The sequence below is a fragment of the Triplophysa dalaica genome, chromosome 4, assembly GCF_015846415.1.
Source record: "Triplophysa dalaica isolate WHDGS20190420 chromosome 4, ASM1584641v1, whole genome shotgun sequence".
Lineage (NCBI taxonomy): Eukaryota > Metazoa > Chordata > Actinopteri > Cypriniformes > Nemacheilidae > Triplophysa > Triplophysa dalaica.
This window is the reverse complement of record NC_079545.1, coordinates 2,775,446-2,792,390: the sequence shown is the minus strand read 5'-3', so window position 1 is coordinate 2,792,390 and position 16,945 is coordinate 2,775,446. Positions and strand designations below refer to the sequence as shown.

The 16,945-nt window shown below is 37.0% G+C and overlaps 1 protein-coding gene across 2 annotated transcripts in view; it reads right to left on the bottom strand.

Moving 5' to 3' along the window:
- Positions 1-2,857: 2,857 nt before the first annotated feature.
- Positions 2,858-16,945, bottom strand: part of LOC130419369 (regulator of G-protein signaling 3-like) — a 31,147-nt gene continuing 17,059 nt past the window's right edge. For both annotated transcript variants that reach the window (XM_056746046.1, XM_056746047.1), the window contains 10 exons: positions 16,455-16,538; positions 13,577-13,688; positions 11,448-11,491; positions 10,761-10,883; positions 7,325-8,119; positions 7,154-7,224; positions 6,261-6,365; positions 4,882-4,943; positions 4,616-4,782; positions 2,858-4,051 (listed from right to left, as the gene is read on the bottom strand). In XM_056746046.1, coding sequence (XP_056602024.1) covers positions 3,857-4,051; positions 4,616-4,782; positions 4,882-4,943; positions 6,261-6,365; positions 7,154-7,224; positions 7,325-8,119; positions 10,761-10,883; positions 11,448-11,491; positions 13,577-13,688; positions 16,455-16,538 — 1,758 coding nt within the window. In that variant the 3' untranslated portion in view covers positions 2,858-3,856. The remainder of the gene's footprint in view (positions 4,052-4,615; positions 4,783-4,881; positions 4,944-6,260; positions 6,366-7,153; positions 7,225-7,324; positions 8,120-10,760; positions 10,884-11,447; positions 11,492-13,576; positions 13,689-16,454; positions 16,539-16,945) is intronic.

The window sequence follows — 16,945 nt, the reverse complement described above, 5'->3', positions numbered from 1 at the left end:
GCCCCTGGTTTTGAGAATCAGAGTTGGAGAGGTCAGATAATAAGTACAAACATGTTGTTAAAGCGGATGTAACCAACGCAGGTACTGCCAATCTCACATTAATCTTCAATGGGCTCACGCTGGGGGAGTGTATCGAGCACAGAAACGTCATACGTCCAACTCGTTTTTTTGACAAGTTGACGTCATGCATGAGAAGACAGTAGGTTTAAAAGTGTAAAGGTGTCAGAACGCATTAAACACTGGCACCCCCCCCTTTAAAGGGTACCTCTCTGAACGCATACTAGACTTAAATTCAGTATTCACGTAAAGACATAATGTCCTCGTGACATCTGGATTGTGTGCGATCATCTCATTGACCTCCTGCATGAGACAGTGGAACATTTCTAAGACCTTTATTCACCTGAAGGGTCAGAACCGAGTCATCATCACAGATTATTTTTGTTCAGTGAATGTCTGGAATTCTTCTGTAGGGAAGACCGGGGCTAGTTGTCACATCCTACATGTTTTGCTATTTTTTGCTAAATGTTTGCTAAGTATTAGCAAACGTACAAAAATAGTTTATTCAGGCATGTTATACTTTTTAAAACTAAAAAGGACTAAAGAGAACTTAGTAGGAAAGTATATTTTCATGCAATTTTAAAAAATAAAGGTGCATGTCATTGCATTGTTTTTCTAAATGGTTCCATAAAGAACCTTTAACCTCCAAAGAATCTTGCTGTTTCATAAAAGGTTCTTTGTGACAATTTTTTTTCTTCAGATTATAAATAGGTGACAAAGAAATTGTTCTTTAAAGAATTATTGTGTTCTTTATTACTGTATTCTTCTAAAGAACCAAAAGACTGAATGGTTCTTTGTGGAACCAAAAATGGTTCTTCTGTGGCATCTACCTTTTATATATATGTATTTTTCAGAGAAACATTTGCTATTCAATACAAATATATTTCTGTTGCACATAATAAAATCATAGAGACGTAACTATGAAAAATATTTAAAACGTCAAAGCATGATTTCATGGAATTAGAATAAACTTGCAAACTAGCTTTGTACATACATACGTAATAGATAAAAGTACATTTTTAGAAACTATTAAGAGGGCATATTTGGCTCCCAGCATGAATAGTACACTAACAAGTATACTACTACTACCAATACTTAGCACTGTACATCAAAAATATATCTTGAAGTGTACTTATTTTTTGGTTGAGGAATGTTTTGTTAATGTGTACGGCTATATTGGGACTGATTTTCAAGAATACAAATGCTACAAAAATGTGCACTGACATCAAAGTGAAACATCTCATTGTTTATGTTTTAATCTGGGAAATCCAGAACTCTATAAGCGTCTATAGTTTATAAACTGTAATTCAGTGTAAGGTTAGAGGAAATAGCTCTTACAGCATTTGCAGATGCAATAATTGGGAAGCATGTCGAAGCATAAACCAGTTCACTGTCTGTGCCATAAAATGTGTGTACACTGAGTGGTTGTTTTTGTGCTGAGGGAGTCGTGTGTGTGTGTGAGTGTGTGTGAGTGTGTGCGAGTGTGTATATGGTAGGAACATTTGGAAAGGTCGTGCGAAATCAAAGGCTTTCATTATACATTATGAAAAACATGGTTTCCACTTTCCTCTAATTATGTTGCTGTTTTCTTAAACATGGATAATTTCCTTTAATTTGTTTTTGTAGAACATTAGCCTTAAGTTTAAAGGAGAGCGTGTTCCACACCTTCAAAAACTCAACCCAAGCTATAGTAGAGGAAGCACTGTGGTCTGGCACCAGATGTTCTTCTTTCTTGAGGAATAATCACAGTGGGCGTTGAGTGAAACAGATTGTAATTTACCTTTTGCAGTAATTGTTTTTGTTTTAATTCTGATCTTATGCTCTGATGAAGAGCTGGGTGGCTCGAAACGTCACCAAGGGGGGAATATAATAATTGCGTTTTTAGGGCCATAGCGTGCCGACATCCGTGGGAGTTTGGAAGATTCTATTCTAACGTAACAATTTATGTTCAAAATGAATGTACTTATAAGGTATCATGGCCCTAAAAGTATTTTAAGCCACACTTTAAAGGTGTGACTTAAATCGTGACAATGTGCAAACAAGTGATGTGATGTTTCATCTTTTCACAGATCTCACCTTTTTTTGTCATTACTTAAAATTAACTGTTGGAGGTACGAAGTCAGTTATTCTAGCAGAAAAACTAAAGTTCATAAGTACTGGTGTAAGTACTACCCAACTGATTTTTGGCCAATGTTTTGCTTTTGTTATCTTAAAAAACTTGGTTTTTATTTTGATCTAATGTACCAATATTCAGATATTTAAGTTGCAGTGTTTTATGGTATCTTTAATAACATGAGCAAAAAAGGAGTAGAACTTATGTTATTTTCAATTATGCATTCTCTTTTATATAAACTACACCTTCCTGTGCATTTATGTAAATCAGAGATTCTTCAACAAATTAGTTTCCTAAAAAGCGCATTAACATTTTAATTTAAAGCTAAAGAGCAGTGGTTTTTTTCTGGAGCTTTGCTGCCCCCTGGCGATTTTTAAAAGAATATATATTATTTTTATGATAACCATTTTATTTTTTACTAAAAGAAATATAAAAATGTAATGGATTTTTATTTGATCTGAATATATTACAGATAAATTCAGCAATGAGTGAAATATGAACCCACAAATAAATACAAGAAATATTATTAGAGAAAGAAGGATTGGGTTGTTAGGGTGACTGCAGGAGGAAACTGACACCATATTTGTCAAACATTTGAGTTTCCTACAGAACAGACGGGTGCCTTGTGAATAGACTTAAAAAACTGAAGACGTCTATGAACAAAAACATGCTCCTCTACAGCAGCTATTCAATAGCAATCTGGGCTTTTATTCTTGTTTCTTAGACGTGTGAGCAATCGACTAACTAATAGCATACAGCAACAAACAAAATACTTTCAACGTCACAATAACTATTAGCCAATAAACCTCAACCTCTGTTATTTACAGAAATCACATTTGCATTTGAACCCACAAACCTGACTGATGTTATGGAAGGGCATTTATAAATCATGTACGTTCTGAAAACGATATATTGCACATTTAAAACAAGAAGGGGTTAGAGTCAGTCAGGGGGACCTATATGAAGAAAACGGTTTGTTACCATAAATTTGTATAGTAATAAAAATGTGTTTTTCCAGAGTAATACTGAGGGACTATAAAAAACATTGGTGTGCTTTAAGCCATATGTTATTCTCATTTCTACACATAACTGCTAATTTATCTTTTTAAGATAATAGAACATAGACATGTCATCTGTCATTCTGTACAAACTGTTTGCCTTCTAGTTTAAAAAGACATTAATATAATCTCAACATAAAATTGTGATCCATCTGTGTAATAGTGTGAGTTCTCGGGTATACACTGAGGTCTATATAGGAAGGAGACGGTAACTGAAATAGCAAATTACCTCAGTAAAGCTAAACAAAACAGTACCAAATGTCTTCTTATCCGCAATTCCCAACATGCATTGCACCTTCTACGAACAACAAGATGACCGACGCTTCAGATTCCAATGTGTAGGGAGCACCGATGCATTGACTTCTGTCATAATGAAGACACGGACATGTTCAAAACAGTTACATCACCATCTTATAGCCACAACCGTCCAACAGGGTGCAGCACTGAAGCATCCAAAAACAGTAAAAGATCCTCTTACGTTGAGCTCTCCAAGGTGCTCGTCATCATATGGACAATGTTATTGTAGACACACCCCCATGAACTAAATCCATTTGATTCATACTCGACTGCTTCTGAATCCATCGATACTGATCTTAAAGTTTAAAGATGTACGGATGTTTTCAGCGATTTAACATGAATCTGTGGTAGAGCTGCGTCTCTTTTGGTCGGTCAGTTCCATGTAAATGTCGGAGCGGAGGAATCGAGGGTATGAGTCTCTTTCCATGAGTCCAAAGATTCTGCTCTGTGCCAGGTCAAAGCAGTCTGCACAGATGTTCTCCATGTTCTCCTTGATGTGCTCTCTAGTGTACGAGTCCAAGTTAACCTTTTGAAATAAAACAAGACTATTTCATCCAGGATTTAGTTTCTGGGGCGTGTGATACCAAGACTGAATTAGTGCAAATGAATGACAAACTAATTCTGTTTCTTTTCTGAGCAATGAGTATGGAAAAGAAGTTTATTCAAGTGCGCTATGAGTTCACTTCTTTTAAAATATATATAAAGTAGACTTGACCTACACTGAAAGAACAATATATTTAACATATAATTTTTTACATCAAAATATACTTAAAGGTCAGTTAAAGATATATTTCAAGTGTAAAAATGAATTAGAACTAATGTAACAAACATAAAGTGCAAAATTAATGAAAACGTACAAGTGCTGTTGACATATAAAACAGAAAACTAATAATGTACTGAGAGTATACTTTCATAAACTACATAAAATATACTTCAAATATAGTTAAACTTAATAAAATGAACTTGGTCCAAGTTCACAGGTACAAGTTAAGTTAAAAACCTGACGTGTTTTTACAGTTACATAAATAATTGTATTATTCTTCTATCATTTTCTCTAGAGGATTTGTGAACAAATTGTGTTCAAGCTCACCTCTTTACAGGACTGTATGGAGATGTACTCTGTGAATATCTTCTTTGCTCTGGATGCCATTTTGGACAGCGATTTGATCCTCTTGAAGTCCTCACATGCCAGCCAGAAATCCAGATTCTCCTCACTAAACTCTGTTTGCAGGAAAAAACGAAACACCACCTGGCCATCTGAAGGACAGAGAGAAAAAACAGGATTTGGCATAAATTTCCAAGCGCAGAAGTGAATGTGTATGAACTGAATGACATCACTGAGGATGGAGATCTTACATTTGTGAGAAAGGAGTGCGTCGAGTGAATCTGCCCATTTGAGCACTTCCTCTGGAGTCGGTCTATGAATGAGAGCAGACAGTGCGGTCAACAAAACCGTGACTCACCCTATGAGCCATTCCAATATAATTACAGCACATAAAATAGGCCGTCGACTTACAACGTCACTGTTGTTTAGATTTAAGCACTCAAAAGTTTTACACCATGTCTGGCTTATTCATACATTCAACATTTCACATGACAAGGAAGTTGAACGTCAGCAGGTCCTTCAATTCAATTATCAGGCTTCAGCTAACCTAATAAACAGTCATCATCTTCATTAGTGATGCTTGCGAGGGCAAACATTATTACCAAGATTACTCACTTCATGTGCTAATTCTTTTCAAGGAGAGCAGACAGATAACACTCATATGTGACCCTGGATCACAATACCAGTCTTTAGTAGCACAGGAACATTTTTAGTAAAAGACAAAAATATATTGTATGGGTCAAAATAATCGACTTTTCTTTTATGCCGAAAATCATTAGGATATGAAGTAAAGATTATGTTCCGTGAAGATCTTTTGTAAATTTCCTACCTTAAATATATAAAAACTGAATTTTTGTGAATGAATGGCAAGATAAACAACTTCATGGGCAATTTTCTCAATATTTAGATTTTTTTAGCACTCTCAGATTCCAGAGTTTTTAACAGTTGTATCTCAGCCAGATATTGTCTTATTCTATAGAAAGCTTATTTATATATATAAAAATCTAAATTTCGAAAAATTTACCCATAAGACTGCTTTTGTTGTGTCAGATATGAACTTTTCAGCATTCCACCTAGAAACACCCTAGCAACAGCATAGCATCAAAAACACAACTTACCGTAGCAATCCGCATAAAGTCAAACATCAAAGATTTCTACGACAATAAAAGTTGAAATCGAGGATAGCGTGGAGATGGAGTCATTGACAGAGGATGCAATGGATAATACACTGATTCACATTGCAAATTTCTCTACTACACAAGTAAACAAAACATATAACATTGTGTTTTTGTTTAACTGTAATTCGAAATCATAAACATTGTGCAAAATTGATACTTTTGTTATTATTTATTCACTTGTGTTCTGCTGTCTTAGATCTTTGGAAGCAAAGTGTGTTCTGGTTACTATTGGAGTGGATTGTGACCGCCTTCTCAAACTTTAAAAGTACTAAAGCATTATTATAAATTACGGAAATAACCGGGAAGCCTCACCATATAGCACACCACATAAATAGCATGGTGATGACTTTTGCATAGGCTTTACCGCTTACACTTTCTTCAGAAAACGCTCCAAAGTACATCTGCATGTGTGTTCTGATCATGTGAACGAGGAAACAATCACGTTGACTCACTTCTCTGACTTATGGACCTTCTCAAGCTTGCTGGCTGCATTGCTTCCATGTCTGTCGTTGGTCTTCTTCCGCAGGAAAGTCAGTCGATTTTTCATGTCTTTGGCCCTGTGAAAGGAAGACAGAAGTTTATTTGTGAACTCTTCACTCAAGTGAAGTTCACTCAACTTTCAAAAAACAGCTCAAAACATACCTGTTTCGCATCTATTTGACTAACCAATAACTGTCTATGTCTTGTGTCTTTAAAATAAAACTTATAGTTCAATCTCTCTCTTGCTTACTTTATATGCTCGGATAAAAGCGTCTGCACAACGATTAAATGTAGAGATTCTGAGTCGAGCTGAGAGCCTGACTGAAGAAGGAAAACTGATACAGGGTTTTTCCTGCATAGAGAAAATGTGTGCCGCCTCAGACACTCGCCAAAATGATGTCTTCACAAGAAATGCTGCGTTTTTACCCCTTTCTTTTGTAACTGCAGTTGCGTCATTACGCCACAGTAGTGGCGCTGTTTCGTAATCAACTCACCGAGGCGCTAAAAAGAGTCGCAGAACAAGAGCTGGCTGTGTTTCAAGTTAACTTCCGGTCTGTGTTTGGTTATAATATAACAATTTAACTAATATTTTACCATATGTTAATTGTATTACATACTCAACAGTTATAGATTCTTTGTGGGGTCTACTAGAATGTTATGTTTGGGCCACATATTGTTTGTTCCCGCTGAAAAGTCTATGAAATATAATATAAATGAGTAAATGTGAAATGTGCTTTACCATGTTATTGAGTTGTATGAGCTGTATGTTTTTTTTAGGAGTTAAAAATCTGATGTTACCAAGTGTTTTGTTTCTTGTTTACAAAAATACAAAATAAAATGTGTAAAAAATTGTGGTTTGACTTACAGGTTTTTGGATTTCTTCTTCTTCAGACCACTTTTTCCCGTGTCACATTTACAGTTCGGCTTCCCACAAACCTACGGGAGATTTCTGTTTTAATATCATTACTAAAGTGCACATTGTAAAAGGCAGAATCGATTATTTAAGTTTGTTTCTGTGTACAGAAAAGACACACACCCTCCGTCCGGTGAAGAGCAGACAGATCTGATGAACAGACCCTCCGTTCTTGGTCAGCTCTTTCCTCATAGTCTGCGGTGAGGGAAGGGCCCACCGCTCCTGAGGTTCTCGCTTGGCCTCGATGCAGTCGATGGCCTGATCGGAGATGAAACGTGGAGAACGCGGCTCCTGGAGCAAGCTGCCCTCGCTGTGCGTGCGTCTGTGGAGGGACCTCTGCACGCACAATCCCCCGTCCTGCTGGCCACCGGATGGTGACGCCTCCACCATGCTCCTCCTCTTCAGAAAGGCTTCGTCGCAGTCCACTTCTTCGTCGTCTTCCTCATCCTCCTCGTCATCATCATCGGTGGAGGGTGAGGTCAAAGCGTCTGTGTTGAAGGAGCGATCCAGGCACAGTTTGGGAATGATGAGAGGGGATGAAGAAGACGACGAAGATGTGGGTCGGGCGCCAACGCTGATGGTCTCCGAAGCGCTCTCACCCTCCCCCTGCTCCCTCTTCTCCAGCTGCGACTCCTCCCCGCCTCCCTTCGCCTCCTTCCGTCGCTCTTTCCAGATCTCGGAGGTCTCCATGTAAGCAGGTTTGCAGGCGTCTCGTGAAGTTGGAGAGGTTTGGTTGGCGTTTACGGTGCTGCAGTGGAGGTCGGGGTAAGAGATACGCTGAGCTGGGGAGCTGCAGGTGGCTCTTCTCATGACGGGGGATGCAGACGGGCATGATGGAGAACACGGCTCAGACACACTGTGAGAGGCGAAGCCCAGTAGTCCCAGATCAGCCTGTTCAGCTGCTTTTGGTTCCAGCATCTGTCAAATTGATTTGACAAAGTTAGCAGACGGCTTTACATGTCAACAAAATCAGAGAAATTCGATGAGTTCTCAGTTGTGTTTCCTTTAAATACCAACTTAGTTTCAGACATTGTTAAAAAACAGTGTGGAAGTGTTAATTAATGTAGATTGTAATGCAAAATATAATTTTGATTTGGTAAATGTAATGAGAAATGTCTCAGTTCATTCTTATTGAGATCTTGAATAATATTGACATTTGATTGCAGACTTGACAAATCTGAGCTCAGCTTGAGACCTCTTCTGAATCTCTAATGAAGACATTTGTGAGATGTTTGCCTCTCCTTCCCAAGAGAAATATCTGAGAGGCATGAGACTTAAGAAAACATTTCCATTGGCTTTTCATTTAATCTTATTGATGTCTAGAAAAAAAACAATTTATATTAGATATTGAATCTCATCCGTGATTTTTCTTTCTAATGGGTGGTTGCCAAGATGTACATAGTGTCATAAAAGATTTTTTAATCCACAAACAGTGCGGGATGAGTTATGACAGAATAATAATAAGCATGAGTAATACTAAAAGTTCTTGCTATTCAATTAAATTACACTGCTTTTAAATCATATAATAGCTTTAAATTGCTAATGAAATAAATACAATTACATAAAGGCTATTAAGTAAATGGAAAAAGCTATTTGTTAGAAAATTACAGTCAATGCCGAGACCCTTTCTAAACAAACCTCAATTATTAATGCAGCTCTCATTCACATCATAAAAACATCACATTAAGAGCAATGTGAAAACAAGCCTCCAGTATTCTAACTAACCCAATAAAACATGTCAACACGGCAATACAGTGTTATTCTGGGTATTGCTGCAGCAGGGAAAGCCACAAAAGAAAGGGCACCAAGCCGGAAAAGAAAGAAAGATTAAATCAATGTGGATTTTTAAGTCTCTCTATCGTAGTGGAAAAGGTTAATGTATTCATGCACCCTGCACATCTAATAAGCTCATAAAGGAGTTTGCTGGCGGTGCGACTGACTCACGCGTTCCCGTGCTCTTTAGCAAAGACACAGCGCTGGAAATCTGACAATACAAGATAAACACTAATTCTTTTCACAAAAGGCAAGAATGTGAACGTACGCTCACTCGCTCTAATCCTCAAATCAGACACATTTTGTCTTTGTTCAAATGTACAAGATACAAGACACAGTAACCTTACTCATGTTACAAAATTTCCATGACAAACAATTCATTCAAGCTGTTGCTCCAAAACATTACATTTAATCCGACACACTTTCTTACTTCTCACTTATGCCAAACACTTCACAATGAAGATTTTAGGTATAAAACAAAAACTGTAAATGCATGAAACAAACCAGAACATAAAAGCACAAAAAGCAACCTCACCTCTACAAAGATCCAACGCTTCTGCTCTACAAACATATAATATATTCATCCATCATACCAGCATGCATTACAACTGCCTTGTTCTCTCGCTCTTTCTCTCTTTCACGCTGTCACATGTGCGTGTCTGTTTGTGCTAGTCTGATGATGATGTCGCTGCACTCCCAATGTCACTCGCCCACCGAGCGGAGAAAGTGAGAGAGAGCATGAATAAGAAACAGAAGATGCAGGAAGAAAACATTATGTTTAAAGCTCTATTAGAGTCGAGTACCGAGCATCTTTACGCTCGCATTGTCAACTGTGCATCTATCGAACGTTAATCTACAGAAAAAAATCTCTCAAAATGTAGCAACTTTACGGCGAACGTCAAAAATATCAAAATTAAATTAAAATAAATAAGGAATTTTTTTAGCCCTTCCCTCCAATCACCTGTTTTGCACAGTGCACAAATACTATACTGTCTATTTGGGGGGGGGGAATAGATAAATAAAACGATTTAAAAAAAATATTCATCGTGATTAATCGAATCCAGAATAAAAGTTTGTGTTAACATAATATATGTATGTTTACTGCGCATATTTTTTTAGTATGTATTTATAAACACTAACACATACGTGTATTTACATTTGTAGGAAATATTTACGTCTTTATTAATATTGATCAATAATTAAAATTATAAATAAATGTTATAAATAAATGTTTTCTTAAATATGTGCATGTATGTTTGTGTTTATAAATACAAAATTTATATACACAGTACACAGACATATATTATGTAAACAAAAACTTTTATTCTGGATGCTGCCCTATTCGGCCCTAAAAAGACTATATGGAATATTTTACTTTTGATTAAAAACCATATAATTTATATTTAGTTTATTTGCATTTGCAACCACTAATTTGAATACAACTTTGCACGATGAAATAAAATGAGATGGACACGTGGTTTGTTAGTACCAGTTCAAATCAACTTTAAAGAGAAAGCAAAACTAAAAAACATCTAAAGATGAAAAAATAGCTCTCGTGGTTCATGTCAGATTGCATATATATTAAAAGGATCATTCATCAAAAAATGAAAATTTATCATTGACTTCCATTGTTTGGACACAAAACCACCGAGACATTTCTCAAAATATCTTCTTTTGTGTTCCTCAGAAAAAAAGAGAGCCATGAACGAATAAATGATGATGTTCGTATTCCGAGTGATACACGCTGTGTTTAAACGGAAGGCTGCGTGTGGGAGAGATGTTGTACCTGATCAGGCCCTATTCTGTCCCTCAGGGTGAGCTGCTTGTCAATATTGTCTCTTAAACACTGGACGACCCTCCTCTTCTGTTCCGCTGAAAAGGCCTCCAGACTGAACAAGCACTCGGTTCTCTTCAAGGATAGAAAGAGAGATCACGTAAGTGACATTGAGTGAGCGATCGAGTGAGTGAATGTATGAAAAAATTTACGTACACAAAAGAGAAGGAAGCAAATGACTCATCAAGGTCTCATTTATTTGAGAAAAAAGTAACAAGGTTTATCTAAACGCATGTTCGGCTCATAAAAAAGTCTCTTGCAGAAGACAAGATGCAATTATGCATGCTCACATGTTCATCTCAGAGAGAGTGTGTGTGTATGTGCGACGTGTTGTCAGGGAGATGGGCAGATGGCTGTTTGCTCGAGTTAGCAATGGGCACGTTTACTCTGGAGAGAAGGAGCAGCTTTAGGGATCTAATATGTGACGTAAACCCCGAGCTCAAGAGGCCTTCCACTTAACAGGTTTAGCAATGTTTACTTCCTGTAAATGTTTACCGCAGGGCCTTCCTGTCTGGTCACCGCTTTGGGAAACACATTCGGTGGCGTGTGATTTTTAGTGCGGTTAACAGTGTCAAGCGTGATTAAATCGTAACTTGTGGCCGTATTTGTGTGGGTTGGTGCTCGGATGCAGGATCTCACCTCTATCCAGTAGGAGACGTACAGCCGGAGTTTGTCTGCGGGAACTGGAAAGAAGGAGACAGAGGTGTGAATTTCTTCATCGTGAAGATCTCATGAAGGACTGCCAGGGTGTTATTTTAACATTTCCTGACGTGGGGGAGGAGAACACCCACATGTGACCTGACATATATGGTGCTCATATGTGGCATGATGAGTGACATCCCGATTTCCCAGAAGCACTACAAAAAACTCCATATGCTTTCAAAGGAACTGTCAAAATGAATGTTTATAAAAATAAAAAACTTTACGACGATCCGCATATAATGAATATGATATAACAAACTAATCCTGCAAGAAATAAAGAGCGAGGAACGTGATGCTTCGCGTTTGGTGTAAACATAGCATATGTGATCCTATTTTCCAGCCCTTGGCAAAGTACTTCAATTTTTGTAATATTGGACAAAGAGGAAGTATAGGAACTGTGAACAAAATATATAATATATAGAAATATAAATTTAATGATATGCTATACTAGAATTGATGGCATAATTTTTTTTAAACATACTTTATAAAATATATAATAAGATGATATGATAACAAATAAATGTTATGATAAATAATCATAATAATAATAATAATAATGCTATTAGACAAATTCATCTTAATTTTCTTTGTTCATTTTGTAGGGGGTTTCCCAGCTTCCCGAACAAAAGAACAAGGCTACAATCAACAGTAAAGCAGATCATTTTATCCTCCCTGTAAAGAACTAAAAATGTACTGTAGCTTTTACAATCAAAATATTCAATTAAATTAATCGGACATCACTAGGCTACACCAGTCACTTCCAAAGGTCAAATCAGACCAACTGAGCTGCGAATCATCACTTTTGTACAGTATTCCTATCATTATGGGACAAAGGTCAACAGCGATAGTTATTTCTAAAACAGAGATGTTAAAAAAAGGCTGGTTGAAGATAGAAATGCCCTCTGAGCCACACGCCGCAGTATTTCTGTCTGCAGGAAGCTAAAGAATACACGTTCCGCCCACTTTGCTTATAATGCACCATAACCGGAGACGTGAGCATTGTTCCCAGCAGACACACAGAGCAAGGAGCACTCTATTCTCATCACACAAACACACATTCACAGGCACACGCAAACACACATTCGCGTAGTCCCATCGCCTCCTTCCTGACTGTCGCTGCCGACACATGACAAATAACACAGGGTGGAACTCCTCAACATCCCCTTTACTCCAAACAATCAGAGCAGAGACATGATATACAGATGCTGCACTGATACAGACGGAGCGTTCCCACACCTTTTCACATACAGTATGAACTTCCATGACTTTCTAGTTGTTTCTGATGACTGGATAAAGATTTTTTATAGAATTTCTACAAGACACAATATTTTAGAGCCCAAAAACATTATATCTGGAAAAAAGGGTTTTCTATAACTATAGGATGGGTAGGTTAAGAAAGTAGATAGACAGACAGACAGACAGACAGAAAGACACAGACAGACAGACTTTGAAAGAAATGACATTAAGCATATATTATGCTTTTTACTTCAATATAATTTATAAATACATGTTGTTGTTTTTTATCTTTAAGTACATTAAAGATCAGTAGGTTCCCAGTTTTACTTCTGTGAAAGCACGTATTTTATTTTTAATGTACTTAAGTATCCCAGATATAAAATAACATGAAAACATGTATTTATGAAATGCAGTCGAGTAAAAAGTATGATTTATGCTTTATGCTGAAGTAAAAGCACTCCAATAATGTACAGATACTTAAAAAAAAGAAATACTTCAGTATCATCCATTTCTATTAGATAGACAGAAAGACAGATAAAACGAAAAACAAATATACAGAGAGAAAAGATACGTATATGCGTAGTTGTCAAATAAACCGTAAATGTGTCCTATGGCATGACTGCAACATTTTAGAAAAAAAACTGTTAATAATATGTTTTATATTTATATTATTAATACTTATCTTTATCATATCAAATAAAATAAGAGAGATTTATAGGACGCGTGCGTTTTTTTTATCAACTACCCATAGACAGACAGATAGCCAGAGATATCACATGACGTGAGTGTTTGTCTTTTACACAGAGTTAGTAAAGAACAGTAATGCGTACCATCCTGCAGATGTATCTGATGGAGGTAGAGGGGACTCTGCAGGACATTACAGCGGCCTGGTTCATCTTCTCTGGTCAACAGAATCAGATCGGTGTAGATGAACACTGTGACCTGCAGGGGCCGATAAAGTCAACAATTAGTTTCACACTGAAATGTCCATCTATGACCTCCAATGTCACTCTCTCTCTCAGCTTCTGCCCTTCCCTTATAATGGACGGCATGAGGCAAGACCTTCAAATATTTACACCTTTCATTTTAACTTCATAGCAGACAGCTAAAACCGACACCAATGCTAAAATTCAAGGCCTGGGAAAATTTTGTGATTGGTCACTTTGTGGCTGGGCTATTGAGTTCTGTAAAGCAGCGCAGAGTCCTTAGTTGGCCCTCATCACATTGTTGGACTCGGAACAATATTCTGCAGTGTGCTGTACCAATTTTTGTAACACTAGTTGGGTAAAATGAACAAAAATGTGGTCATGTTCCATCCAGGAATAAAAGTTAAATATATTTATTATATGCAAAGACGTTTGCATCCTGTTTATGTTACAGTTACCCATGTCGAGGTGAGGTATGTCATTTCTACACTGTTGGTGTCAACGATTGGAAATGCAAAAACTACTAAACCAATTTTACAAATACTGTGCCAACAGGTGCCCAGTCAATCTTCCTCCATTGGTCGAACCACTGTTGCTACAGTATGTCGGGCCATTCCAACAGACATAGCAATGTTGAAAGACTCAACTTACGAATAGCTTATTTATAGTTGTGGCATGAGAAAAAACATTGAATAAATTACCGCCGGCATCTTTAAGGTTACGATGAGGGCAGAGAAAGCGCTCTTTGATTCCCACACATGAAACGGTAGCAGGTCGAGGCACTTTGCTTTTATCGGCACCCACGGCCCAGGCTTGGATTTACGCCAACTTAATAACATCAGCCCATCTAAATCACGGTGAAACACACACTCATTCCAGGACACTGGAGGAATGTGCTTGGTGATGAACGGCTCATCCTTCTTAAACACTCTGATCTTTAGAAACTCTTGACTGCATTACTCAAACACGTCTCCAAGTGAAATTGAGGTCAGCTGGCAAACGGACGGAGGCCCCGCGAGCCAGCACAAAAGACGGGACGCGCTCTGAAAGGGAATCGCTATAGATACGAAGTAGATTTCGGAGGCTATTGTGGAACTCTGAGATTTATCTTTGCACAATATTGCTCATGCTGAGGAAACCAGAGGTCATGTTATTCCCAAACTGCAGGTTTCTCTTAATCTCCAGCTGAAAGATGAAGGCGTCTCCTTGCCCTCTGCGTCGAGCGAGTATTTTGTGTCAGGCATTACTGTCACAGAGATAAATATAATTCTCTGGTTCTCAAACCATCATTTAATGAAATGGATCTTATATGAAAGGTTGTGTTTCATCTAGCCGAAAACTGCAGTGGGGTGTCCAGACAAACAGGCTTTTAGAGAGGTATCATGAGAATGGCTAAAATCCTGAGCGAGCAAAAACATCAATTCTTTTGAAAGAGGACACCGATTCTTTACAGTTACAGGTCACCTTCAGATGAAGATATTTCAAGAATCCTTTTAATGTACAAGAGATGAGATTTAGACAGCATGTCCCAAACTAGATTACTGGAATTGGAGTAAGACTAGACCTTAAAGAAGAGAACATAATCACAGTGGTGAATGTAACTGAATTAGATCTTTTAAACATCTGGGTTCCCCCATCAAGCTCTACAGAGAGCAAATGAAGAACGCTGCCTGTGATGTCTTGTTTTTCTAAACATTGTCGCTGTCCTCCTGAATCCTTGGATGACCACTTACACCACAGTATTTTAGCATTTAAACTGAAAAGCGCTTTTAATACTTTTTGTTGGTTAGATATCTGCAAAACTCAGTGACAAACAAAGGGTGATAATAAGGCTTGATAGCAAAACAAAAATCACAAAATATGGAGATACAATGGTTCAGAGGGTTGATATGCGCTTCAGTTTGGAAGGATCAAAAACATTTTAAATAGATCAGATTGGCCAGGACAGCAAAACGTATTATTTTAAGTCACATATGAAATCTCTTTTATCTCTTAATTATTTCTCCTAGACATCAATGAGATTAAATGGTGAGCAAATGGAAAAATCCAATCTGCATCTAAGATAATTCTCCTGAGAAAAAGAGGCAGACATCTAATACGAATCCACTATGAACTCAAATATTTCTTATACATTGACCCAAATCCAGATTATTTTACCTCTACAAACTGCTTTCATTTAACATCTCTTTACTCTTCATGCATTTTAACAATTGTCTGATTTGTTTTCTGTTTCAGTATAGGGGGCAATTCTCACTATTAAACTAGTTGTTATTGGCATATTGGCTGATTATTAGAATGTATAAATAGGGCTGTCAAACAATCGCAATTAATTGCATCCAGAATAAAAAGTTTGTCTTTACATGATGTATGTCTATGTACTGTGCATATTAATTTTGTATTCATAAATACAAACACATACACATGAAAACATATTTAGGAAATATTTACATGTATTTAGTTATATTTACCGATAATTGAAATTATATATAAATGTTTATACATTTTTCTTTAATATATGCCTGTATGTGTATGTGTTAATAAATTCAAAATTATTATGAACAGTACACAGATATATATTGTATAAACACAAACTTTAATTTGGGGTGCGATTAATCGCAATTAATCATTTGACAGCCCTACTTATAAAGCATATATTCTGCATGACCTAATTCTACATCCCTAATCCTACCCAATACCTAAACCTAACAACTACCTTACAAACTATAAATAAGCAACAAGTATAGAGTTTATTGTGGAAAAGTCGTATTTTATAGTGTGTTACCTTCAGAGAAATGTGTTTACTGTCGTGAAGAGTCATCTCCTCTGACAACATTAGGATTCTCTCAGGGCTGCAGAGATCCAATGGCTGAAACACAATTAAAGCCACAATATGTCTTTGGATTTAATCATATGATTAAACTATAGTAAAATGGTGTGTGTCTGAAAAAGAGGTGAATGACACATTTACAGATATTCACAATTCATTTGAACCCATAATCTTTAAGCAAAGACATTAATATTAACAAAATGCGTCACTGCCATTGAAATTAATGGGGAGGAACGCAACGCTCAATATTGCGAAGCTTTGCGGATGCGTAGTATCTAAAGAAACCTGAAAATTCATGATTTGTAAGCTCAATTTGATCATAAGAAACAATGGTTATGGTTCAGTTTACGTCATTTTTAACTGTTGATTTTAAATATGCCTTTTAATTGGGATTTCCTACGGCTGTTTGAATTACATGATAACTGCCTGGAGGCGCATTGCAAAGA